At 44.7% G+C, this 25,963-nt stretch overlaps 4 protein-coding genes across 8 annotated transcripts in view; 1 reads left to right on the top strand and 3 right to left on the bottom strand.

The window, feature by feature from the left end:
* Positions 1–252: 252 nt before the first annotated feature.
* On the bottom strand, positions 253–1,054 carry LOC133399527 (perforin-1-like). 3 transcript variants are annotated; one of them, XM_061671093.1, is made up of 2 exons: positions 831–1,054; positions 253–680 (listed from the first exon to the last, which is right to left on the bottom strand). In XM_061671093.1, the coding sequence occupies exon 2, from the start codon at positions 676–678 to the stop codon at positions 280–282; it is 399 nt and encodes a 132-aa protein (XP_061527077.1). In that variant the 5' UTR covers positions 679–680; positions 831–1,054; the 3' UTR covers positions 253–279. The 3 variants fall into 3 exon arrangements, with proteins under 3 accessions (XP_061527077.1, XP_061527076.1, XP_061527078.1); XM_061671092.1 differs by having other exon boundaries at positions 1,029–1,051; XM_061671094.1 differs by having other exon boundaries at positions 1,041–1,049.
* A 3,511-nt stretch (positions 1,055–4,565) lies between these two features.
* On the top strand, positions 4,566–25,240 carry fam151b (family with sequence similarity 151 member B). 3 transcript variants are annotated; one of them, XM_061673191.1, is made up of 9 exons: positions 4,566–4,782; positions 5,312–5,471; positions 5,554–5,771; positions 6,751–6,886; positions 7,570–7,751; positions 19,311–19,477; positions 19,675–19,885; positions 23,502–23,593; positions 24,305–25,240. In XM_061673191.1, exons 1-5 carry the CDS (start codon positions 4,668–4,670, stop codon positions 7,724–7,726), a joined length of 786 nt encoding a protein of 261 aa, XP_061529175.1. In that variant the 5' UTR covers positions 4,566–4,667; the 3' UTR covers positions 7,727–7,751; positions 19,311–19,477; positions 19,675–19,885; positions 23,502–23,593; positions 24,305–25,240. The 3 variants fall into 3 exon arrangements, with proteins under 3 accessions (XP_061529175.1, XP_061529174.1, XP_061529176.1); XM_061673190.1 differs by having other exon boundaries at positions 19,311–19,885; XM_061673192.1 differs by having other exon boundaries at positions 4,648–4,727; positions 19,311–19,885.
* Positions 15,131–17,681, bottom strand: ankrd34bb (ankyrin repeat domain 34Bb). Its single transcript, XM_061673189.1, has 2 exons — positions 17,138–17,681; positions 15,131–16,636 (listed from the first exon to the last, which is right to left on the bottom strand). Exons 1-2 carry the CDS (start codon positions 17,395–17,397, stop codon positions 15,181–15,183), a joined length of 1,716 nt encoding a protein of 571 aa, XP_061529173.1. The 5' UTR covers positions 17,398–17,681; the 3' UTR covers positions 15,131–15,180.
* zfr (zinc finger RNA binding protein) overlaps positions 24,681–25,963 on the bottom strand; it is a 43,383-nt gene continuing 42,100 nt past the window's right edge. Inside the window, exon 20 of the mRNA XM_061673187.1 lies at positions 24,681–25,729. Coding sequence (XP_061529171.1) covers positions 25,547–25,729 — 183 coding nt within the window. The 3' untranslated portion in view covers positions 24,681–25,546. The remainder of the gene's footprint in view (positions 25,730–25,963) is intronic.

Here is a 25,963-nt window from a genome sequence, read left to right on the forward strand (position 1 = left end):
TCTGGTGAAGTAGCTATAGTGTTAGATTACATTATGTTCACAGAAATAAAAGCATTTACCTCTCAAAAATCAGTGTTATTTCTGAGTTCATGAAATCTTGTGTGTCACGGTTCTCCTTTTGACATTGCAATCACATTAAAGAGTGTATCGTTTGATTGTTGAAATTTACTTTATTTCCTTTTGACAACATTGGAAACAGCAATGCAGTCAGACAGCCACATCTTAGTGTGACTCCTGCAGAAAAGCCGGTGACTTGTAAAAGAAAACTATCCGTAATGCTTATTGAGTGTTTTGGCCGAGGGTGTAGACGTAATGGAGGGTGCCACCGCTCTTCAGGAAGCAGTCGTGCTGATGGGTTCCAGGTCGGATCTGTCTCTGGCACACGCCCAGCTGGTCATCAAAGACCAAATCATGGTCATAAACCTCAAGCCTCAACACGTCGTGCTCCTGGGCCTTGAAGTAGGAGAACTCCTCCTCCCACCAAGGGTTAGCGTTGTCCTTACGGACCGCCGTTGTGCCCAGAGCGGCCGAGCCACAGAACACCTTGACATAACCGTCACTGATCCCCAAAATGTCCGAGGGAAGACCGCTGGCATGCAAGTTAAACACCTTGAGCTGGGACTGAGCCCCAGACAGAGCACACAGCACCAGAAGAAGGAGGGACAGACTTGAGGCCATGGCTGTGAAGGTGGGCAGAGAAGGACATCATTATTATTCAAAAATGTCTCTTAAATTTTGTAAGACAACTAACAGCTCTGAAAGGGACGCCTTTTCAGTTTCTCAGTCATCACAAGAACAATTTTCCGAATCACGCTGCTGATTAGACTCACCGGAGGTTGAATTCTTGTCGATTGTGAACGTATGAATGAATTTGAGACTCGGCTTTCACGAGTTAACAAATCCTTTGATATCCAGTTAATTCATGAAGAAAATGTGAATCACACTTCTGTTACATTGGTTGAATTAGTGCACGCAGGAATATTGTGATAAAAGCAGAAAGTATGACAAGGTGCTTGCCATAATCTTACCTCTTACCTTACCTTGGTGTCTTGTTTCGCACCTGTGTCAGACCTTCGGTGTTTTTAAACACCAGCAGGGCTCCTATCGCTGACAACGCTGTTCCAAAAACACAGAGGAAGCACAACCTGCTCCATTCTCAGCATTTCGCAACACACTGCGTGAACTGGATGGATACAGCCTGACACGGTTTTATACGTAAATGAATAACGAACTAGTTATTCAATAAACCATTTTTTTTTTTTTTTTGTCATTATGAGAACATAATGACATTTTGCAGAAAATCCCATCTTGGAAGACACACGAGATTAGAACACTTAAAAAAAAAAAATCCAAAATGATATACTCTGAATATAAAACTTCAAGTCAAGTAAAGTGGATGTGATGTCATCCTACTGAGAACTGGTGGTCTGTGAGGTGTTCACAGAGCAGGATTGGTCAGAAGAAATGTGGATGCCCAGGAACTTTATGCTGTCTCCAAGCTCCACTACTTCCCCGTGGACAGTGCCATGAAAAAGTATTGGCCCCCCTTCTCCAATTTTTCCATTTTTGCATCGTTTTCCCACTTTAAGATCATCAAACAAATGTAAATATCAGACAAATAGCGAATAGCGAAGCGAACGTAAAATGCTGTTTTTAAATGATTTCTTTCATGAAGGAAAAAAACTATTCAAAGTTACTTGGCCCCGAAAAGGCAACGGCCCCCCTCAACCGAATAATTGGTTGGGCCATCCTCAGCAACAACAGCTGAAATCAAGCGTTTTCGAGAACTGGCCTTGACTCTTCCTTGCAGAATTGTTTGAATTCAGGAAAAAAGGGAGGTTTTTTTCGAGCATAAACTGCCTTTTTAAGGTCATGCCACTGCATTTCAAGTCCGGACTTTTGACTAGCCCAGTCCAAAACCTTCATTTTTTTTTTTTTTTTTTAAATTGTATAATTTTTTTTTTAAGCCATTCAGAAGTTGAAGTCAACTTGGTGGTGTGTTTCAGATCGTTATCCGTGTGAGGATAATGGTTCGCTGGAATCCTAAAGCTTTCGAAATGGCTTTTGTAACCCATCCCAGACTGATAGATGTCAATTACTTCTTTCCATCTTCCATTTTCAAACCGAAAATTATTTTCTTGTGGCGAACTAATGCACATTCTACGTTTCTTTTATTCCATGTCCCGCTTCAACGGCACGTTGTGGGCGACCGGTTAGAGCGTCTGCCTCACAGTTCTGAGGACCGGGGGTTCAAATCCCGGCCCCGCCTGTGCGGAGTTTGCACGTTCTCCCCGTGCCTGCGTGGGTTTTCTCCGGGCACTCCGGTTTCCTCCCACATCCCCAAAACATGCGTGGTGGGTTGATTGAAGACTCTAAATTGCCCGTAGGTGTGAATGTGAGTGCGAATGGTTGTTTGTTTGTATGCGCCCTGCGATTGGCTGGCGACCGGTTCAGGGTGTACCCCGCCTCCCGCCCGATGACGGCTGGGATAGGCTCCGGCACGCCCGCGACCCGCGTGAGGAGAAGCGGCTCAGAAAATGGATGGATGGATGGATGTCCCACTTCAAGCGTTTTCTGAACAAACCGAACGTTGTAAGTTCTCAATTCTTCTCGTATCTTTTTCCGAAGCGTCTTGCACAATTCAACATATTCAACTTTGTTGATAATGCTGCCCCTTTTCTTCATTTCTGGTCGCTTTTTTCATTAAGTCGAGAGTAGCTTTAGATGTTCTGAATGTTGTTGTCTTTTTCGTTGAGGGCGCTACTTTGTGTGCAGTTTGAACAATCCCGTTTACAATTTCGTCATCGCGTGTTGACAGATTATGCGTCTTCCAGCGTGAGAAGAGCTTGAAAGGGATTTTGTTTCTCACCTCTGTTTTCTCACCACCAGCAGGGCTCCTATCGCTGACAACGCTGTTCCAAAAACCCAGAGGAAGCACCACCTGCTCCATTCTCAGCATTTCGCAACACACTGCGTGAACTGGATGGATACAGCCTGACACGGTTTTATACGTAGATATAATATGTATTTATATATACACACACACACACACAGGGTACATCTCAATAAGTTTCAGTATGGTAAAAAAGTCATTTTATTTCAGTGCTCATACATGATAACACTTTGGGGAAAGATGGGCAAAATCCTAATGGCTTCATTAAAAATCATTTCCATTTTTTCTTGATTGTTACGTAATATTCCACTTGTAGTTTCGAGAGATGGATGAGTTTGGGGTTTGGTTTGCGCTGATCATCAAAATTATACATATTGAATTGAAAAATGAGGAAATATTTCACGATGAGTGTGTCGTACATATCTATACGAGTTTCACTTTTTGAATTGAACTTCCTCACGAAATGAAGCTTTCGACACATTTATTGACATGTAGCTGTATATATAGTGGCTTCAACTACCGGAGACAAATTTATGAATAACAAACTAGTTATTCAATAAACCATTTTTTTATTGTCGTTATGAGAACATAATGACATTTTGCAGAAAATCCCATCTTGGAAGTCTTAGATGATTGAAGATTTTATCGTTGAATTAGCAGCCCGGCTGATCGACGTGCCCGCGTGGCGGCCATGTTGGGGAGGTCAACGTTCCCATCAAAGGCACTGCATGGACTTTAAAATGAAGTGCAGGAAGTCCTCGATTTTACGAACGAGTTCCGTTCCTACGCTGGCCACGTAAGTCGGATTGCAGCGTTAAAGTGGAAATTTACGGCGAAATTCTTCTGTATTGCCCCACGTGATTGTGACAGAAACCTGCGTGTGGGTCGATGTGCGAGTGAGGCGGGACTGCGAAGGAGGAAGGCGTGCGCGCTAGTGCGAGTGTGTACAGTCGCGGGCGTAGCGAGAGTAGCGATTAGCGGAGGACCCGTTGGCGTCGAATGTGCAGAGGCGCGAATAAAGCCATTAAAGCAGCAAATCGGCGCTTCGCGCCTTTATTGTTGCCGCCGCTCAGCTCAGGTGTGCAACGAGAGAAGGGAGTCTCCCGACCACGGTCAGGTGACCGGAGCGGGAAAGATGAACACCTCGTATCGCGAAACTAAAATACATTAAAATAAAATAAAAAAAGAATAATAAGATGCTGTACTTAACATTACTGCTGAGAGTCTGAAAAAAGGAGGGCGAAAAAGGCAAAGATGGGTCCCGGCGCACACAAACACAGACAAGCGCTATGCACTAGCTCAGCAGAAAGGCTATGGTGCTGGGACAAAATGGCGGACGAGGCACGGGCGTCGTAAAGTCGAAATGTCGTAGGTCGAGTGCGTCGTAACGGGAGGACTTCTTGTATAACTTTTGCGCGCGTGTGTGTGTGTCGTCATTCATCTATTTCCGTCTTCCGGCACCAACAGGATTGAACCATTCCGGTGAGGTCGAGGGGGGGGACATTGGTTGTAGGTCTTGCACATTTGCTATTAGGGATTAAACCAGCAAAGACGATGACATTCTTATCCTACGTGTAATATTTCTATAGCAAGTTTAATACTACTAATGTGATAGTGGTGCTTTGATTACGTATTGACTCTTTTTTTTTTTTTTTTTTTTTTTTAAGTTCAACGTCAGTCACGCGCGCAGCCATTGGAATCGTCCGCGTCCGAAAGCCGGTCTGGGAACAACGCAATTGTGGTGGTCAAATTTGATTGTGAAACAAATCGAGAAATGTGCGAACAGGCGGTGGAGTATTTTCAGGGTCGGATAAGGAAGAAAGACGCCGCCGAGGTGAGCTGGTCACACGCGGTGAACAGCAGGAGCAAACTGGCCGAGGCTCTCCAAGGTCGGACATCTTTGTTTTCTTTTCCACAAAGCACGGGGTCAACTCGGCACATGTTCAATCGATTTGCCCCTTCCAAACTTCCTTTCTGTAATGACACCGACCTACATTCGTTATCAGTCAGCGGTGAATACACGAGAAATAGCTAGCTCATTTTCGCATTTCCGTCGCCATCAGTGTCGGACCCGAAAGGGACACCCTACATCCGGGTCACCACCAGTCCACAATCGTCGCTGGACCAGATCATTGCAGCATTGCACCATTCATCACGTTCAATTTGCTTGAGGACTACGTAGGAATTATGGAGGAGGAAAAAAAAGCCTCATCCTGCACCCAGAAGGCTGACTCGCGTCCCTCAAACAACTATTTGCAACTTCCATGTTTTGACTGTCCGCATTGGGATTCGAACCGTATCTGGTGTCAAATCTAGTCTCACGCATTTACTGGTCGTAATGTGATTTTTTTGTAAATTTATTATTTTTTTTTTTTACACAGACTATAAACTTAACTCCTTATACATATATTGTCTAAGGTCCCACTCATATGATTGAGGCTGACATCATTGTGAGAGGTCATGACCCTAAGGAGCCAGTCATGGGCCACCCTCCTGACACTGACGGTGACATCACACTGAGGGAGTGGCTTGAAGGGGTCAAGTCGCACGACAAGGGGATCAAACTGGACTTCAAGAGGTGACCTGTCATCAGCGTCCGTTCTTCCGAAGCGCCGCAAGCTGGACATGTGACGCTAAGCCGTTCTGGTCCGCCCGTGCAGCCTGGAGGCGCTTTCTCTTTCTGTGGCCCTGTTGCAGGAAGCGCTGGCTCAGTCGAGCGCCCCGGTATGGATCAATGCCGATGTCCTCCCGGGACCTGGACGTCGGGACGCACCATTGGAGGCTCGAGCGTTCCTGGCTGCTGTTAGGACTCTTCCCGCTAATGTTGTACTTTCCCTTGGCTGGGCCACAAAGTGGACCGCAGGGACTGATAATACGGGTGAGGACACATTGCTTGGTGATGTTGACAGAATGAAGTCATTCATCCATTCGCGCTCTCATTTCCCCCCCCCCCCCCAACTCACCAGCGTTGCCGCTTTTAAAATAGAGGAGGCCCGAGTTGAAGTGGTGGATGGAGATTAGTGCGCAAAGTAGCACCTCCCAAAATACTCGGCTCTCCAAGTACCAACCAGAATGAGCGGCGTTAAAATACAGCAGCGTCGTCGTCAGTGTTCATCAACCGTGAGGTCGAGGTTTCTTTCTTAAAAAGTCGATTTCATATGATGACAAGCCACTGTCACATCATACGCAGTTTGAACATTAACAGTGTTCCTAAATAAAGTTAAATGTACATCAGCCATGAATTCAATTCGAATATTTTCAACGCAAAAGTTAAATTAAAAAAAAAAAAAAATGTCCTCATAAATATTTGGAAACGAGGAATTCTAAAATTCATCAATGCAACTGTACTAAACTTAAAAAGTTGTACAACTGAACTGTACTCAACAAATATACTGTACCGGGTTAAAAAAAAAAAAAAGACAACGTTGACACCACGGTAACATTGTTTACATTTTGAACATTGAATTCAGGGATTGCCACATGCCAATAGAGGGCGCCGGCGTAACATTGGTGGTACACTGTGTCCAATTTGAGGGTCCCAGTCCCCTCTGGAACATGCATGCTGGCCTGTGATTGAGAGACAACAATGCATGTACACGTGAAGTTTTACTGGCATGACATCCTGTGGCGGAAGGACTGACGAACCCAGGCACATGCGACAATAACGCTGCACAATTGATCAAAGGGTCGTCATCAAGAGATATTGACACCATTGCGCGCCAAATCCATCGCCAAGACGACCTGAAATTTCAGCTCAGCAACGCGGTCATTGTTGATGGAGGTCACATTACAAAGTGCCGCATGTGTGTTCGCATTTTCAGTTGCAGGAGACTTTCAACGTGCAACCTATTTTTCAGGTTACAGTTGGGAAATGGTGCGTGAGATGGAGGCCATATGTCGAGGCTTGCAACATCTGGTCACCTTCCCGGTGCGGGCGGCCCTTTTGGCCCAGTCTGTCTCTGAGCTCACATGGCTGCTGCAACAGTCAGACAGGTGACTATCTCACACAGAGACGTTATGTATATATATATATATATATATTTTTTTTTTTTAGCGAATCTGTATGAAATAAGAATTGCAATTCATTTAGAATAAAGTAATAAGCCGGGAGCCACGTTGGCGTTATTTTGATTGAATTTTCCAAGTTTAACGTGAGGCAAAATGACGGCAAACCTTTTTAAAATCAGTCTCGGAATCTGGAGGTTGCTACGCTCTACGACATTTGGAGTCCTAGGATACAGAGGTTTACTTAAATTCAGAACACACACACACAAAAGACGACCGCGAGTGGAGTTTTACGGTATATCAGATGAAACGCACAACTGCGAGCCTCAACAAGAACATAACATAAATACAGTAAGTCGTTCAACTTAGTGCGGATTCAATGCATTGCGGGTTCTTTTATTCTTGATCAGTGCACATCTGCACATCTTTTAGCATGACAATGAGACCTTAATATGGCAGAGATGACTCTCATTAGAACAAGTGAGCTCTTTTTGCTTAGGCGTAAAAGAAACTTTCAACTCACACATTTAGTACGTCCCCGAGTTGCTCAGTCATAACAGTGAACATGACCGGAATGCTACTAATGCTACTTGACACCAAGCGCAATTAGTGACAATTAGCATGTGCATCGTAAAAAGTGTTGGGAAAAGTTCACTTTTGTTGTGTTGCAGGTATTCTCTAACAGTGTGGACCAGCCAGAGCGACAAATTAAAAGTACAGGAGCTGCTGCCTTACAGGACACTCATTGATGTCAGCAGGATCTGCTATGACCTACCAGAAGCGCTAAGGACGGAGCTGACAAAGGAGACTTTACAAGATGAGACCTGAACAATCAAGTCGTTATTTTCCTTGAGTACTACTTTTTTACTCGAGTCGTACTATTCTAAAGTAACAGTAGTCTTACTTGAGTGCAATATTTGGCTACCTCACCCATCACAATAAGTGATATTTTTCTGTGCATAAATGAAATGGTGAAATAATCGCGATCGTGATATGTTTCGTGTCACACGACGTTTTCTGATTTGATGAAGAAATGTATTCGGTAACGGTAAAACGGCTGCTATGACGGTGTCCATAATGACAGTGAGTTAATGGCAACACCGTGTACAGTATATTGGAGTTAACATTTACCATTTATAAATGACAGCAATTTTGTGCATATATAAAAGTCCATGTACCTCCAATAATATAGTCAAATAAACCAACTGTGGGTACCAGACCACACGTTTTGGGTTGAATTCAGGCCAGTAACGTCTGCATTGAATATGAAATTTCTTTGCCTCTTCCTTGGCTTTCTTAACGGGTTTAGTCATTTTGCATATGCACTGTGAAGCGCCAGTTTCGTAGCATTTAGCTGAACGTTATACTGAAATTTGAAAATACATTCATCACGTTACATACATTAATGCAACCACAATAGATTTGAAACAATCGGGACATTGCGGATTCCATATGGACCGTTGGGTCGATAACATTTATTTATGCCGATCCCCTTTGAAATACAGCAAAGTACTGTGGTATCCAAATTCAGAAAGTTTTAAGTTTTTTTTTGGTTTTTTTTGCCAGAGTTGTATAAAATACATGAAGATCAAATGCTAAATGTTTAAATATGTTCCCTGGAAACGCTTTTATACCAACGTCGTTATATGAAAATCTCATGTTACTCACACAATCACTTGGTAAACGTACATATCCACACTGTGTTTAACGAATGCATTCGACCACCTGTCATAAAAACAAGACCATAAATATTTTGGAAATCTTTTGAAAACTTGTTTATCGCTACTGCTAATACTTGTTAATTGTTCATCAATCTCAAACCGAATTCAACTTTTGATGCCAAATTTGAGTGGGATTCACTGAGAAGTAAGAAATTAATCAAGCATAACATTCAACCACTAAAACTTAAAAAAAAAAAAAAAACTAATTTTACATCTTCCTCAATAAATAATTATGAGGTTGATCATCCATCCATCCATTTTCTACCGCTTAGCCGAGGTCGGGTCGCGGGGGCAGTATCTTTAGCAGGGACGCCCAGACTTCCCTCTCCCCAGCCACTTCATCCAGCTCTTCCGGGGGGATCCCGAGGCGTTCCCGAACGCCAGCCGAAGGACGTAGTCTCTCCAGCGTGTCCTGGGTCGTCCCCGGGGTCTCCTCCCGGTGGGACGAGCCCCGGAACACCTCACCGGGGAGGCGTCCGGGAGGCATCCGAATCAGATGCCCCGGCCACCTCATCTGGCTCCTCTCGATGCGGAGGAGCAGCGGCTCTACTCTGAGATCCTCCCGGATGACCGAGCTTCTCACCCTATCTCACAGGGAGAGCCCGGAAACCCTGCGGAGGAAACTCATTTCGGCCGCTTGTATCCTGGATCTCGTTCTTTCGGTCACGACCCACAGCTCGTGACCATAGGTGAGGGTAGGAATGTAGATCGACCGCAATACTGAAGCCACCAAACCGGACCCCCTCTACGCCTCGGCCGCACCTTGAAATTCTGTCCATAAAAGTTATGAACAGAATCTGTGACAAAGGGCCGCCTTTCCTCACGGGAAACGAGTCCAAGCTATGCGTACCAAACTCTGACTCCGGTCGAACAGGGACCGAACAACCCATATCAGGGGCTTCGGTACTCCATACTCCCGAAGCACCCCCCACAGGACCCCCCCGAGGGACACGGTCGAACGCCTTCTCCAAGTCCACAAAACACATGTAGACTGGTTGGGCGAACGCCCATGCACCCTTGAGGATCTTGCCGAGGGTGTAGAGCTGGTCTTCTTAAAAAGGGGGACCACCACCCAAGTCTGCCAATCCAGAGGCACTATCCCCGATGTCCATGCGATGTTGCAGAGGCGTGTCAACGATGACAGTCCCACAACATCCAGAGCCTTTAGGAACTCTGGGCGAATCTCATCCATCCCCGGGGCCTTACCACCGAGGAGCTTTTTTACCACCTCGGTGAAGTCCCCCCCTAGAGATAGGAGAGCCCGCCTCAGAGAACCCAGACTCGGCTTCCTCCTGGGAAGGCGTGTCAGTGGAATTGAGGAGGTCTTCGAAGTATTCCCCCCCACCGGCTCACAACATCCCGAGTCGAGGTCAGCAGCGCCCCATACCCACTATGCAAAGTGTTGGCGGTGCACTGCTTCCCCCTCCTGAGACGCTGGATAATGGACCAGCATTTCCTCGAAGCCGTCAGGAAGTCTTTCTCCATGGCCTCACCAAACTCCTCCCATACCCAAGTTTTTGCTTCAGCAACCACCAAAGCTGCATTCCGCTTGGCCAGTCGGTACCCATTAGCTGCTTCAGGAGTCCCACAGGCCACAAAGGCTCGATAGGACTCCTTCTTCAGCTTGAGAGCATCCCTCACCGTTGGTGTCCACCAAAGGGTTCGAGATTGCCGCCACGACAGGCACCGACCACCTTACGGCCACAGCTCCGGTCGGCTGCCTCAGCAATGGAGGCGCGGATCATGGTCCACTCGGACTCTATGTCCCCCGCCTCCCCCGGAACATGAGCAAAGTTCTGTCGGAGGTGGGAGTTGAAACTCCTTCTTACACGGGATTCTGCCAGACGTTCTCAGCAGACTGGTGCCAAGTGCACGTGTGGACACCCTTATGCTTGAACATGGTGTTCGTTATGGACAATCCGTGATGAGCACAGAAGTCCAATAACAGACCACCGCTCGGGTTATGATCGGAGGGGGGGGGGCGTTCCTCCCAGTCACACCCTTCCAGGTCTCACTGTCATTGCCCACGTGAGCATTGAAGTCCCGCAGCAGAACGCTGGAGTACCCAGCGGGAGCGCTCTCCAGCACCCCTCCAAGGACTAAAAAAAAGGGTGGGTACTCTGAACTGGTGTTTGGTGCATAGGCACAAACAACAGTCAGGACCCGTCCCCCCACCCGAAGGCGGAAGGAGGCTACCCTCTCGTCCACCGGTGTGAACCCCAACGTACAGGCGCGGAGCCGGGGAGCAATAAGTATTCCCACACCAGCTCGGCGCCTCTCACCGTGGGCAACTCCAGAGTGGAAGAGAATCCAACCCCTCTCGAGAGGACTGGTACCAGAGCCCAAGCTGTGCGTGGAGGCGAGTCCGACTATATCTCGTCGGAACCTCTTGACCTCACACACCAGCTCGGGCTCCTTCCCTGCCAGAGAGGTGACATTCCACGTCCCTCGAGCCAGCTTCTGTAGCCGGGGATCGGATCGGCAAGGTCCCCGCCTTCGGCCACCGCCCAGCTCGCACTGCACCCGACCCCTATGGCCCCTCCCACAGGTGGTGAGCCCATGGGAAGGGGGACCCACGTTACCCTTTCGGGCTGGGCCCGGCCGGGCCCCATGGGTGCCACCGGGCGCTCCCCTTCAAGCCCCACCTCCAGGCCTGGCTCCAGAGGGGGGGCCCGGTGACCCGTGTCCGGTCAAGGGAAACCTAGATCCATTTGTTTCTTTCTTCATAGGGGCTTTTGGAGGTTGATCATTAAAAAGTAAATAATAATGATCCCTAATAATAACAATCGTAATATATATTACAGTACACTGACCAGCCACGACCACTTGTACAATATAATGTTATCCAATACAAGAGCTGTTACGAATATTCTGCTTGCACAAAAGGCATTAATTTAACCATTTTTATTTTTGGTGGGTTTTTTTTTTTTTTTTTTTTTAGGTATGTAAAAATTTTTTGAAAATTTTGAAATTGACTTAATATTTTGTTGCAAATACTTTTGTTGCAATAACTGCTTCAAAACTGTGACTGATTGACATCACCAAAGGTTTGCATTCTTCTTTTGTGATTCTTTTTTTTTTTCTCTCAGTCTCGCCTTTTAGCAGGTAAAAAAAATAAAATAATAATAATCATCACACACACGTGGTTCGAGTCTGGATGTTAATTCCATATATTTACACCTGGTTCAGATGCTAAGAAAATAGCACCTTTTGTTTGATCCCACCCATTTTGTATGTAATTAAAAGTATTTTAGCATGTGACTTAGGTGTGTTTTGTTGTCCAGGTGTGTCCAAATACTTTAATTAGTGAAACAATAGCACTTAATATACAACCCCAATTCCAATGTAGTTGGGACGTTGTGTTAAACATAAATAAAAACAGAATACAATGATTTTCAAGTCATGTTCAAACTATATTTAATTGAATACACCACAGAGACAAGATATTTCATGTTCAAACTGATCAACTTTATTGTTTTTAGCAAATAATCATGAACTTAGAATTTTATGGCTGCAACATGTTCCAAAAAAGCTGGGACAGGTGGCAAAAAAGACGGAGAAAGTTGCGGAATGCTCATCCAACACCTGTTTGGAACATCGCACAGGTGAACAGGCTCATTGGGAACAGGTGGGTGCCATGATGGGGCGAGGTTCCCCTCTTTGTCAACAAGTGCGTGAGAAAATAGTCCAACACTTTAAGGACAATGTTCCTCAATGTACAATTGCAAGGAAGTTAGTGATTTCATCATCTCCGGTCCATAATATCATCAAAAGGTTCAGAGAATCTGGAGAAAACACTGCATGTAAGCGGCTAGGCCGAAAACCAACATTGAATGCCCGTGACCTTCGTTCCCTCAGGCGGCTCTGCATCAAAAAGGGATATCACCGCAAGGGCTCAGGAACACTTCAGAAAACCAATGTCAGTAAATACAGTCCGGCGCTACATCCGGAAGTGCAACTTAAAACTACTATGCTAAGCAAAAGCCATTTATCAATAACACCCAGAAACGCCGCCGGCTTCTCTGAGCCCGAGCTCATCTAAGATGGACCGATGCAAAGTGGAAAAGTGTTCTGTGGTCCGACGGGTCAACATTTCAAATTGTTTTTGGAAATGGTGGACGTCGTGTCCTCCGGGCCAAAGAGGAAAAGAACCATCCGGACTGTTACGGACGCAAAGTTCAAAAGCCAGCATCTGTGATGGTATGGGGCTGTGTTAGTGACAACGGGATGGGTAACTTACACAACTGTGAAGGCACCATTAACGCTGAAAGGTACATACGGGTTTTGGAGAAACATATGCTGCCATCCAAGCAACGTCTTTTTCATGGACGCCCCTGCTTATTTCAGCAAGACAATGCCAAACCACATTCTGCACGTGTTACAACAGTGTGGCTTCGTCGTAAAAGAGTGCGGATACTAGACTAAGCCTGCCTGAAGTCCAGACCTGTCTCCCATTGAAAATGCGTGGCGCATTATGAAGCGTAAAATACGACAACGGAGGCTGAAGCTGTACATCGAGCAAGAATGGGAAAGAATTCCACCGACAAAGCTTCAACAATTGGTGTCCTCAGTTCCCAAACGTTTCTTGAATGTTGTTAAAAGAAAAGGTGATGTAGTGCTAAACGTGACCCTGTCCCATCTTTTTTGGAACGTGTTGCAGCCATAAAATTCTAAGTTAAGGATTATTTGCTAAAAACAATAAAGTTGATCAGTTGGAACATTGAATGTCTCGTCTTTGTAGTGTATTCATTTGAATACAGGTTGAACATGATTTGCAAATCATTGTATTCTGTTTTTATTTTTATTATTACTTCATTGGAATTGGGGTTGTACAACGGCTGAAATAAGTATTTAACACGTCACAGTTTTTCTGACTGTATATAATTCCTAAGATGCTATTGACATAAAAATTTCACCAGATGTTGGGAACAACCCAAGTAATCCATACATACAAAGAAAGTAGAACAAAGAAACTCATAAATTAAGTTGTGTATAATAATGTGAAATGACACAGGGAAATGTATTGAACACGCCAACTGGTATTTATTTAATACTTATAATAATAATACTTTAATATTTAATAAAAGCCTTTGTTTGCAATGACAGTTTCAAGACTCCTCCTGTAAGGAGAAACTAGTCGCATTGCTCTGGTGTGATTTTGGCCCATTCCTCCCAACAAGCAGTCTTCAAATTTTGAACGTTCTGTGGGCTTCTTTTTTCGACCTTGACTTTGTTATTTTCATCGATTTTCGATTGGATTCAAGTCAGGTGATTGGCTGTGTCATTCGAGCAGCTTTATTTTTTTTCTTTGAACCCAATTGAGAGTTTCCTTGGCAGGATGTTTTGGATCTCTATCCTGCTGAAATGTCCAACCTCGTTTCATTTTCATCATCCTCGAAGATGGCAGCAGATTTTTGTCAAGAATGTCTCGGTACATTTGCCGATTCATCCTTCCTTCAATAATGTGAAGTTTACCAGTACCATTTTCTGAAATGCAGCACCGCCACATCATGTTTCCACCTCCGAACTTCACTGTTGGTATGGTTTTTAGGGTGACGTGCAGAACCATTTCTCCTCCAAACGTGGTGTGCATTATGGCATCCAAATAGTTCAATTTTACTTTCATCAGACCAGACTATATTCTTCCAGTATTTAACTGGCTTGTCCAAATGTTGTTCAGCAAACTTTAAATGAGTTGGACCTGCTTTTTGTTCAGTAATGGGGTCTTGCGTAGTGAACGTGCATACAGGCCATGGCTCTCGTAGTTTTCCTTGTGACAACAGTACCTGCTGTTCGCAGGTCTTTTTGAAGCTCTCCGCAGGTGGTCCTTGGTTCGGATTATTCTTTGCACTCTTCTGTCAGAAATCTTGCGAGGAGCACCTGATCGAGGCAAATTTATGGTGCTATGATTGGCTTTCCACTTGCCCAACCGTGCAACCGAACATTAAGAAGCTTAGATAAGCGCTTGTAACCAGTGCCACCGTTATGTTTTGCAACAATTACTTTGCGATGGTCTTGAGACAGCTCTTTGCTCTTACCCATCATGAGATGTGTCTTGACTCACACCTTGGCAATGAGACCTTTTTGCAGGCCATCAATTAGGACTGAACCAGCTAATAGTTATTTGCACTGACAAGGGGCTTGATTGCTGCTTGATTATTGATAGATTTTAGGTGTTGTCTTGGCTTTCCATGCCTTTTGGCACCTCCCTCCCTCCATGTGTTCAATACTTTTTCCCTGTGTCATTTCACATCTTTACACACACACCTTAATTTCTGATCTTATTTGTTCTACTTTCTTTGTATGTGTGGATTACTTGGGTTGTTCCCGACATCTGGTGAAAATCTCATGTCAATAGCACCTTATATATTTTATGATAAAAATAGCGACGTGTTAAATACTTATTTCAGCCGCTGTATGTTAACGTCCGTTTGAGATTGGCTTTTGTCTCTGCAGGCTAAAAGGCAACCCATCGAGCTTTGTATGGGTGAAAAACAAGGAATACTGCCACTGAGAGAAAAGGGGGAAAATAAGAGCCATTGTACAAACAAAGAAATGACTTCAGTGGTCCAACTTTTCTTCAAAGTTGGACAGCTGCTTAATCTGCTCACCCTGCATGGAGTGGCGTCTCGAAAGCGTTTTACTGGTTATCATGTCTCTTGGGAGAATAGGTGCACAGGGCAGAACAGGCTTAGACCCTTTAAAAACAATATTGAGTGTTTTGCTACTTGCAGTCAGTGGACACAGAGTGACGGCGTTGACCCCAATATCTGGAATGGGGGCATGCCGGTTCAGAGGGGGGAGATATCCTGGTCGAGTGGAGGAGATATGATCCTGGAGAAGGGTCCCTGAGCCTCTTCGTTCTAGTCCAACAGTCTCTCGTCTCTGGATAGAACTATCTAGAGAATCTCTGGAGCCCGACAGAGTGGAGGACCTGCTGTTTGTCAGCTTGGGCCTGTCTGATCCTTTTGTCGGTCTTTTGTCTTTGCTGCCAAACTGTGGTAACTGAGAGTCTGAACTGTAATGATCGACGCCAATGTTACGTCGATGAATAACGTTTCGAAGACTGGAAATATTTAACTGTCGAAGAGTGTCCGACGTGTCTCCACCGGCAGGACTGGATTCGTAGGGAAACGGGAGATTGTTTTCTTGATGCAAGTTAGGGTGAGAAGAGGAATGCTGTGCACTTGCAGCACTGTCAAATGACATCTTTCGAGCAAAGCCTCTTCCACTTTGCCCTCTGTTGTCATTCTGCATGTCCAGTGCTTTCAGGGGCGCATCTTTCATCTCCACGCTATGGTGGCGCGAAACAGCTGGAGGCCGACAATGGAAGTTGACGCCTCTGAAAGGTGAGACGACCTCCGGTGGAGATTCTACTTGCTCCTCTGTCAGCAAGGAAGTCTGGCTCTTCTGATGAAGCAGGTGTGGACTTTTGACCCACTGCCACGAGTGTAATCTCTGGAGATTAAGCCGCTTGTCCACGTTGGGAACACTTATTGGACTCGGGTGTTTAATAGGTGAGTCTGGTTGAGATGTATCGAAGCTAACCCATAAACCAGGAAACTTAGTATTTCTTAGGCCAAGAAGGGGAATACCAGGCTTTGGAGAGGCACTTGCTGAGGAACTCTGTGGGGGAACTCGTCGCTGGATGTCAAATGGAGACGAGCAGGTTGGCGTGCAATACAGATGCTCCTCAGGGTCAAGGGGTGGAGGCACATTTAGGTACTGCTTTGTTGTCTGATGGCCAGATGGTTGCTTGTTGATGGTGATGATGATGACTTCCTTTCCCTTGGCTTTACAAGCATCCATGAGGATCTTGAGGATTTCCCTGTTACCTGAATTAACAGCGTAAACTAGTGCTGACAAGCCAGAGTGGTCCTCCAGAGTTGGATCAGCACCACTGCTCAGCAGGAGGGAGAGGACTTCAGTTCCATCCTGTCCAAGGCACGCATTCATCAAGGCAGTTTTCCCGCTCTTGTCTTGAATGTTTGGATCTGCACCATTTTCCAGGAGATACCTGCCGTAGTCAAAGACAACTGCTAGAAACCTTTTACAAATATGGATGCATTTACGAGGGGCAGTCAAAAATTGAGCCCAATTATCCTCTAGCTTTATTTATTGCAATAGAAAGGTACAATACACACTACTTTTCAATATAATCTCGCTTTTTCTCAACACTGACTGTCCATCGATGGACAAGGGCACATATGCCAGCCTCGTAAAATTCAGTAGGCTCCGTTTTTGACCGGTTTCTTTAGAGCTTGGGAACTGGGAAGGAACTGATGACTTCACAAGCTGAAGGTCACGGAAAGCAGGCTCTTGTTCTTCGTCTTGGATCCTGGACACCATGTTTTGACTGTGCTATAGCCTATCGCAGCTTCCCCAAAACGCATTTTGCAACCCTTTGAAAGTGTTTAGTGAAAAAGAGAGAGATTATTAGTAGGTCAAATCAAATTGGGCTCATTACTTTTTGACTGCTGCTCATAGAATTGGGCTTTTAGCGGTAAATGGTACCTACTGGACCATTTTGTGTTTGGGCACACTCTGTGCATCTGAGTGACGTGTCATGCAGGCCACCATCAGCGGTGTCTCGCCATGTTCATTGCTCTCGTTTACGTCGGCCCCTCCCTCCAGAAGCAGCCGAGTCAGACGCAGACGACTCAGGTGGACGGCCTTTCGCAGAGAATTGGCATCTGTTTGTATCGCTGTTGACTCATCCATTGCACTGCTGCCTAAAACTAACAGTCGGCATCTTGAATTGGGGGCTCGCGCACTCATCCACAGGTGGCGCCTGCAAAAAAAGCAGAGTTGAGGTTGTTTTAATGCATCTTATCAGGCCAGCAGGTAATTTTGCCAATGCAAATGTATCGCTCTTAAGTGATACCCCCTTAAGTGATACGCTGTATGCTATTGTTTACGTGGCTGGCAAGCATCCGATTGGTTCACGATTTGATGCGGTACAGGGCCACCCTCAGCCAAAGCAAGCCGAGCCCAGCCCGGAGTTAACGATGAAACAGTCAATTGAGCTTTGAACAATATTTAATACTCTCTTATCAACCAACTTTGACGAAACCAGGATAACTATATGAGCTGTTCTGATGATCAACCTCGCTGCACTGATATAAATGGCTCAAATGACCAGTGATTCTCAAAGTGTGGTACGAGAAGCCCTAGTGGGTACTCGGGCTTCTACGTGGAAGAAGTTGAAATGCTTAAACTGTGCATAATGTTACAATAAAGCCACTGCCTTCTTCAGAAATGTAATGTAACCAAATCCTATCTTTTCATTTTCGACCCCTGTGCACGCCTTTGGGTCACTTGCATGCACTACCCTTCTGGATCTGTGATGTGGGCCTCTGGAGATGCTGGGTCTGTTTCCTACTCCTCCTCTTGGGTCTGGTTGTGTTCATGTTGCCCTCCTGGGGGGTGTCAATCTTGGGCCCGTGCCCCTTGCTTTGGGACTGGTCGGGGCGCTTCGGTTGGGCTGGCGACCTCCGTAGGTCCTGGGGTGTGGGTGGCGTCCCCCTGGGTGGATCCCCTGCTGTACGGGCTTGCTGGCTTGGCCCCCCTTGTGGGCGGAGGGCCCACCCTTCCTCAATGTGCCGGCTCGGCAACTCCATTCACCAGTTGACTAACACGCGTGTGTGTTCGTGGTATTCATTCAGTCTTTAAACACGCTGTAGGCTTTCATTGCTTGTGCTGGGACCACGAATAACAACAAAGGTTATACCAACATAACTCAAGGAGTCCGGTTTGGTGGCCTCAGTATTGCATCACTAAATGTGGAATAGCTCCTGAAGAAAATGAATCAAATTAAACAACACTTTTCTAGGTCGAACTTGTTTGTGTTTGTTTGGTACAAAAGAACAGATGATAATATTCTACAGACGGATGAAACAAAACCGCGTGGTAGGTTGATCGAAGACTCTAAATTGCGCGTAGGTGTGAATGTGTGTGTGAATGGTTGTTTGTTTATGTGTCCCGCGACTGGCTGGCGACCCGTTCAGGGTGTAGCGCGCCTCTCCCGCCGAAGATAGCTGGGATAGGCTCCGGCACGCCCGCGACCCAAGACGGACGGATGGAGTCCCCATCTCCAACCGATGGAAACTCTTTGGGAGCAGCTGAAATCTGCAAAGAACCCTGCAAATGTTCAAGAGTTTGAACAAATTGCAAAGGAAGGGTGGGGGAAAATGCCACCTGAGAAATGCAAAAAGCTTATGGAGGGATACAATATCTAAGTATTACTAAGTAACGAGAGTCAGCTTTTAACCTGTTTCGGCTGGCTTTTTTGTGTGTGTGTGTGCGTGTGTGGCGGATGACATTCAAGCCCCCCCATCTATGCTCCGTTGAGGGGTCATGCCTGGCCTTCATCCACCCCCCAACACACAGCATACCTAATGCGGCAGCGAAATGTCATTCCTTAACTTTTTTTTTTTCATCGCGGCTCTTTCAAAGAACTCCAAATACCCGTCGCTTCATCAATATTCCAATAGTTCTAGTGTGAAAGCAGGTCAAATGATGTGATGTCCAAGATCCACGCTGATGATTTGTAGCAGATGCAGTTTGTATGAGGCGATCACTGATAAACATTAGCAAAGGATAAAGACAACAAAGATGTGACACACGGCGGTGGTACTCCTCAGACCTACCTTGAATGTGCTAACTGCAGGTTTCCTTTTTCCCTGGGTCAGGTAGTTTTCAGTATCGAATCCAGCGGGGGGAGAGCAGTGAACCGAGCGCAGGAGAGAGACTGGTCGAAAGGAGGCGGCCAAGACGAATGCGTATCAGCCAACGGCAGCACGTCACATTGCGAACAGACGCAGTAAGGAATGCGGTCTTGAGTAAGGCATGTGCGCAGGTAAGGACTCACTTCTTCCCACCTCCAGCGCGTCACAGTGACGATTGTGAGGCGCCCCCCGTAAAGTCGGAGGCTGCACAGCACGTCATTCAGAACTGTTACCATGTTGAAAAAAAAACCCAACAACCCAACATTTCAAAACAGGACGTTGAAGTCACTCGTTTAATGATGAAAATAATCAGTTACATTGAATGCAGACATAGGTGGGCGACTGGTTAGAGCGTCTGCCTCACAGTTCCGAGGTTCCATCCCCTGCATGGCCTTGCGGAATGGTGGATCCGGTTGCCCTTCGCTAGCTGGCACGCCCGCGAAACCTTGTGAGGATAAAGAGAGACGGACAATGGCTGGATGGATGGATGCCTTTGTGCTGGAACCGTTTTGCTGTGCAACAGGGGAGTCTGCTTATTGGTATTTATTTTATTATTCTGATGTTTATTGAAAATGCATCATTGTGATTATTAGCAGCGGCACAGGTCACTCGCAGGGGGGCTATTGAGAGACTTGGGTCATGGCAGGAGCAGTGAGGAGGTGGTGCTGGCCTTGAAGGATGAGGAGAAAGATGTGGTGGCCTTATTGGGGGACGAGGAAAAGAAAGAAATCAACAGACCAGGAGAGATCCAGTGTGTCGGGGCGCCATACTGGGCGGGCAATTGCATTTTGCGTAGTATTGAATATATTGGTAAATATGAGTGTTTATGTTCCACACTCAACCGCACAAGAATTAGGAAGCTATCGACAATTGAATTATTTTCCACGGCGTGCTGAATTACGCTTGTATGTTCCCATTCGACGGTGAAAGGAGTTATCGGCAATGATATCGATTCGGCCGAGCCGACTGATGTTTTTGCTCACGCGGGCATAACGGTTCCGCCACCCCAGACAGAGGCAAGGTCCAGCATTGTGGAAGCTGAGCCACACAGAGATGATGAAAACTTAGATTTTGATGCACGCCCAGCCAACTGTGAGCTAAATCAATGTTTTCTTACCGCCCCTCACAAAAGGAATATCTATGAGACCAAAGAAGGTATTAAGAGAAAGTGGCTTACATGCTGTAAGAAAGGGAAATCTCTTTAGTGCACAGTAGGTCTGGCATTTGCACTATTATTTAGCTAACCAGTTACAGTACCTCAACCTGGGATTGTTTTGTGGAACTACCGAAAGCATGTCTGGAAAAGGTGGATCTTGACATTCGGAACCGTGTGGGCAATTCAACAGATGGGGCCGCAAACACGCGAGGACAGTACAAAGGTTTCGGTGCTTTGCTGTCATCAGTCTCCTAACCAAGTGCACTTCTGGTGCTATGCACATGTACTTATCCTTGTCTTGGGGAGTGTAGGGTATTTTTAATAGTACCTTATTGAGACATTTTCACAGTACAGCATCTATCTTCTCTTTGAACTATCTACTTCCAAGAGGGCAATTGCATTCTTGGGACCGTTTGCTTATCTAGTAGGTGTCCCCCTGCTGTTTACAGGACAATACGTCCTCTGGGTAAGCTCGGAGGCGAAGCCATAAATGGGGACTGCCGTCGTAATATCAAAGGGACAACAACAGTTAAGTTATACGCTAACTTTGAGTACAATAATAAATCGGCAACTGTACACAGTCACCGTTAGAAAGGCTTTCCTGTTCGCAATTTGTTTTTACAATTTTTATAGCAGCTCATACGCATCTTCGAACAACTCACATCAAAAAGAAATTTAAACTTGTATTAAGGATCTAAACATCCCTCAATTAAATACACAAATTTAAGACAGCCTTGATGTTCCTTTAACCATCACAGAATTACATAACGCATTCAAAAATATGCAACCGGGACGGGCGCCTGGTCCGGACGGAATCCCTGTTGAATTCATTAAACATTGTTGGCCAATACTAGCGCCTCTATTTTTCAGAACAGTCAATGAGATAAAGGATAAAGGTAGAATTAGTAGCCATATGAACACAGGTTCAATTAAGTTATCACTGAAGCCAGGTAAAGACCCCACTCTCCCGGTGAATTGTTGGCCCTCATCACTGATTCATGTAGATATCAAGATTATCTCGAAAGCCCTCGCAGCGAGACTTGAAAAGGTACTTCCGTCGATGATCCACTATGACCAGACTGGCTTCATCATGTCACTTGACGCAGAGAACGCTTTCAATAAAGTTAACTAGGCTTTCCTGTTTGCAATACTTCAAATCTGGCTTTGGAGATACATTTATACATTGGCTAGCAACATTATACAATTTGCCGAAAGCGACCGTCACCACAAATAGGATCACTTCACAAAGGGGAACCAGACAAGGATGTCCACTCTCACCAATGCTATTTGCAATATTCATCGAACCTCTTGCTGCCGCTATACGTCAGAATGCTAATATTAAAAGGTATCCGCTCACTCGTGACAGAACACAAAATCAATCTATATGCTGATGATATTCTTCTTTACTTACAGGAACCCAAGTATTCTCTTCGGGCAGTTTTCAATCTCATTAAAACATTTTTATTAACTGGACAAAATCAACAATACTCCCAATAACAGCAAACTCATGGACTCCTGCAAATCAAATCCCAGAGTACCCTATTCCTATGGGAAACATTAAGTATTTAGGTATCAATATTTTGTCAAAACTCACAGAGCTAACCAATCTAAATTACACACCACTTCCAGAGTCTTAAATCAGCTGAGATTTTTCATCTCAGCTGATTTAAGAGGCTGGAATAACTTGCCTATATCATTACTGGGAAGAATAGCTCGCTAAAAATTAAAACCTTACCTCAAATAAATTATTTATTTTCAATGATTCCGTTTAAGCCCACATTTAAATGGTTTCAAACCTCGGATTCTGCTGTAATCATTTTTTATTCCAAAAATAAGAAAAATAGAATCTCCTCAGAAAAGTAAACGGGAGGGAGGCCTAAATGCTCCCAACTTGAAACACTATTATTTAGCTAACCAGTTACAATACCTCATCAAATGGTTGCACCACAGTGAGGAGTGTGATCCTTGGCTAGAATTGGAACAAACAGACTGCAACAACATCAACCTACCAAAACTCCCGTTTATTTCTACTAGTTCTTAAAAGCCATAAATGTTTCAAGAATCCAATAATCGCATCCACCTTAACGGCTCGGTGGCAAAGTTTAGAATCGACAGGATCTCAATTAGCTCCCGGTATGATCTTCCCTATCTGGCATGATCCGGATTTCGAAATTAATATTATACCCCTTCATTTCAGTACATGGGAACAACGTGGAATGAACCACCGACAGCAACTATTGAAAAATAATGTTGTTAGGGCACGTGATGAACTGTTCCAAGAATTCCAAATAACAGCTGGAGAGTCTTTCTTCAATACAATAAATTAAAAGCAGCAATAAAAATAACAAATAAAAAATACCAACACTCCAGAGCACCCTCGAACTGCCGGAGTTTGTCAAGCAAATAATGAAGCTTCTCCCGCAAAGTCAAAGAAATCTCTCCAAAGTTTATAAATGAATTGCATGTACGAGATCACTGCACTCCACTTCGTGTAAAACGGCATCAATTCACTTGCATGTATCCGTAGACACACACCCCTAGGAGTCTTTCACTGGTTGTGGGGTCACGCACTTACTGGAACAAATAACTCATGAATATGCAAATCACTTTGTGTATCCCCTCACGAATGCTCTCGTTCTGTACACTTTTATAATTTACCTAATTAATGCCACCCCACTTCAGTTGCACGACCGTTTTGTCCTGCATGCTTCTTCTCCGGTCGTCGTCCTGTTCTATCTTGTCCTGTCCTTCCCTCACAGGGGTGTAGCACTACAGCCCCAAGTGACACTCATATTTAACGTTTCATTGTTGTTGATAAAAGTGTTCTGTAAATTGATTGTCTGTTGCACTAGAGAGGCTCCAACTACCGGAGACAAATTCCTTGTGTGTTTTGGACATACTTGGCAAATAAAGATGATTCTGATAATGTAACGATTTACTTCACTCATCCTGTTTATAATTAGTGCTTTCTTTTGTCTTTGTTTCTTTCTCCCTTCTAGAAACTTGGTTCTGTTCGACTGATCAAGTCTGATTCTCCATAAGGCTCAATTATAATTCCACAGCGGAAGCTTAAAAACTCCATTGTGACACAGTAAGTTGTTCTTGAGCATGTCTGAGATCACCTCACCAGCCTCCGCCAGACGAGTAGCATGGATGTAATTAGTGCTCATCGTTTAGTAACATATAGTCAAAGTAAAAAGTAGTAATGAAGGAAAACAATTACTCAAGAGTAACTTTATTTTTTTTTTTAATCAGAGCATGACCATCAAATAAAATGGAAACAAAAAAATCACAATACATGGGAGCTGACACACACCTGCCACTATTTTGATTTTTAACTGCCCAAAAACCAACAACACATGCGTCGGGCCCTACATGAACATGATTTGCTTTATTCACTTCAATGAAATAAATGACTTTGGAGCAGTTTAAGAAGTATAAATCGTTAGCATCTCATGTACAGTTTGCCAACGCGGGCACGCAGGACCTTAACACAGAGCTGTGTCACTTCCAGAACAACTTGTCCAAATGTGTCTAAATTTTCAACATTTTGTCAAGAACATTACCAGGGGACAGTTATTGCAGTATAATTTGTCATAGGATAAAAAAAATAACCGCATACTGTTCAGTTGCACATCATCATCATTACTCTATAATCGTAATCGGTAAAAAAATAATGGCTTCGATATTTCTATGTTGTTATTGCGTCAACCTTGTAATGGCGGACGCAGTTGCAGCCTGAATCAACGTCTATGAGATACTGTATCTGTGTTTATGGATTAATTCGCCTTTACCAATCCAGTGCAGGGTGTACCCCCGCCTCCTGCCCGATGACGGCGGCACGAGGAGAAGCGGCTCAGAAAATGGATGGAGGGATTGTTAAGTCCTTCAGTGAGTCAGTCCTTTTGTTTTTTTTCTGTTTGAACGGCAAGATTGCGTTTTGTTCAAATCACCCGCCGCAAGTAGTAGTCGTCGTCGAGTTGCATTTTGGATTAATGAGCACGACCTCGTTACTTCGTAACGTGTTACCGACATTACTGCCCGTCCGTGCTCCTTGCGTTATGGTAATAAAATGATCTCCTCCGGAATAGATGAGCAATTGTGACGCTAAAAGAACTATCGACTTCGATAATCCTCTTCATCGAATCATTTCACGAGGCAGTCAAAAATCACATCTCTTCAATGTGGAAATGATTTATTGTGAAGCATGTACACGAGCATTCGTAACACGTCATACAGAGAAGTAACAGTACATGACCATCCTTCCCTTTCCGAACAGGGTTTGTGTTATTTCCAGCATTGAATATAGCACCTCGCCAAGACAAAAGGACAGCTAACTAATTTCCCCCAGGAAAAACAAACCAAACAAAAAAAAACACATTTTCAATTCCAATAAACTGTAGGATGCATTCTGAATATAGCCATGCTTTCCACAAATCAAAGCCTTTTTCGTCTATTTAAGGTTATACAAGCAATTTTATATTTCAAGACCCTAGAGAGCGGTTACTGGGCCAGATTAATTTATGCGTCACAATTGCAAAAACACCGTCCACCTTGGAATAGAACTATACAGACGAATGAAGACAGTGACACTGACCACTGCTTGCCTCCTGATCCGCAACAGAATAAACCATTATTTGTCCAGCACATCAAAGCAAGCAAAGAAAGTAAGAGGAGATTGCGAAGGAAGCCAATGTCACCAGCACTTGACAAACGTCACAAAACTTAATAATTTAACTGTAAAGGTTTAAAACCGCTGTAACGTGTACAGATGGAAGCCAACCATTAAGAAATCTACAACTAAAACCAAGACACAAAAACAGTTTTGTCTTTCTCTTCCAAGTTGGGGGGGGGGGGGGGGGGGGGCTGCGATTACACTGGCGAATCTATAGCTTCAAAACAAAGAAAAAAGCTTGACATTGGAGCTCGGCCAGTATACGCAGGTGATGGTGGATCCCATTTTGAACACGTTAGTACATCTTTTTTTTTTTTCCTCTTTCTTTTCTCTTTCTCTCTCCATTTTAACAGGTCGTAACTGCGCCGCTTACAAAATATCGTAATCCTTCTTATCCTTTTTGCCTTCACCCTCAAAGCTGTCTGCCCCATCGCTGTTCTCATGGCGACGCTTGCGGCTGCTGTTGACACCGAAACGAGGGTTCGTCTGCGGCAGAGGGTCCATACCCAAAACCTTGTGAATGTGACGGAACGCCAGCAGCCTCAGCGCCAACTGGAGACACAGATTTAATCATTACGTTTCATTACGCAAGCATAATGGGTGGGGGTAACTGAATCCTAATCATAATCAGAAAAAACATAATTATTTTGGTTGGAAATACTAAAACAAAATAATAATAATTGTATAGCATTTATTGCTATACAAAATTGTTTTTGTACAGCAATCACTGAGATTTGTGAAACAATTTGTTCTTGTTTTTTTGCTGTTTGGGCAGTCATTTCAATA

Source organism: Phycodurus eques, chromosome 3, assembly GCF_024500275.1.
Source record: "Phycodurus eques isolate BA_2022a chromosome 3, UOR_Pequ_1.1, whole genome shotgun sequence".
Classification (NCBI taxonomy): Eukaryota; Metazoa; Chordata; class Actinopteri; order Syngnathiformes; family Syngnathidae; genus Phycodurus; species Phycodurus eques.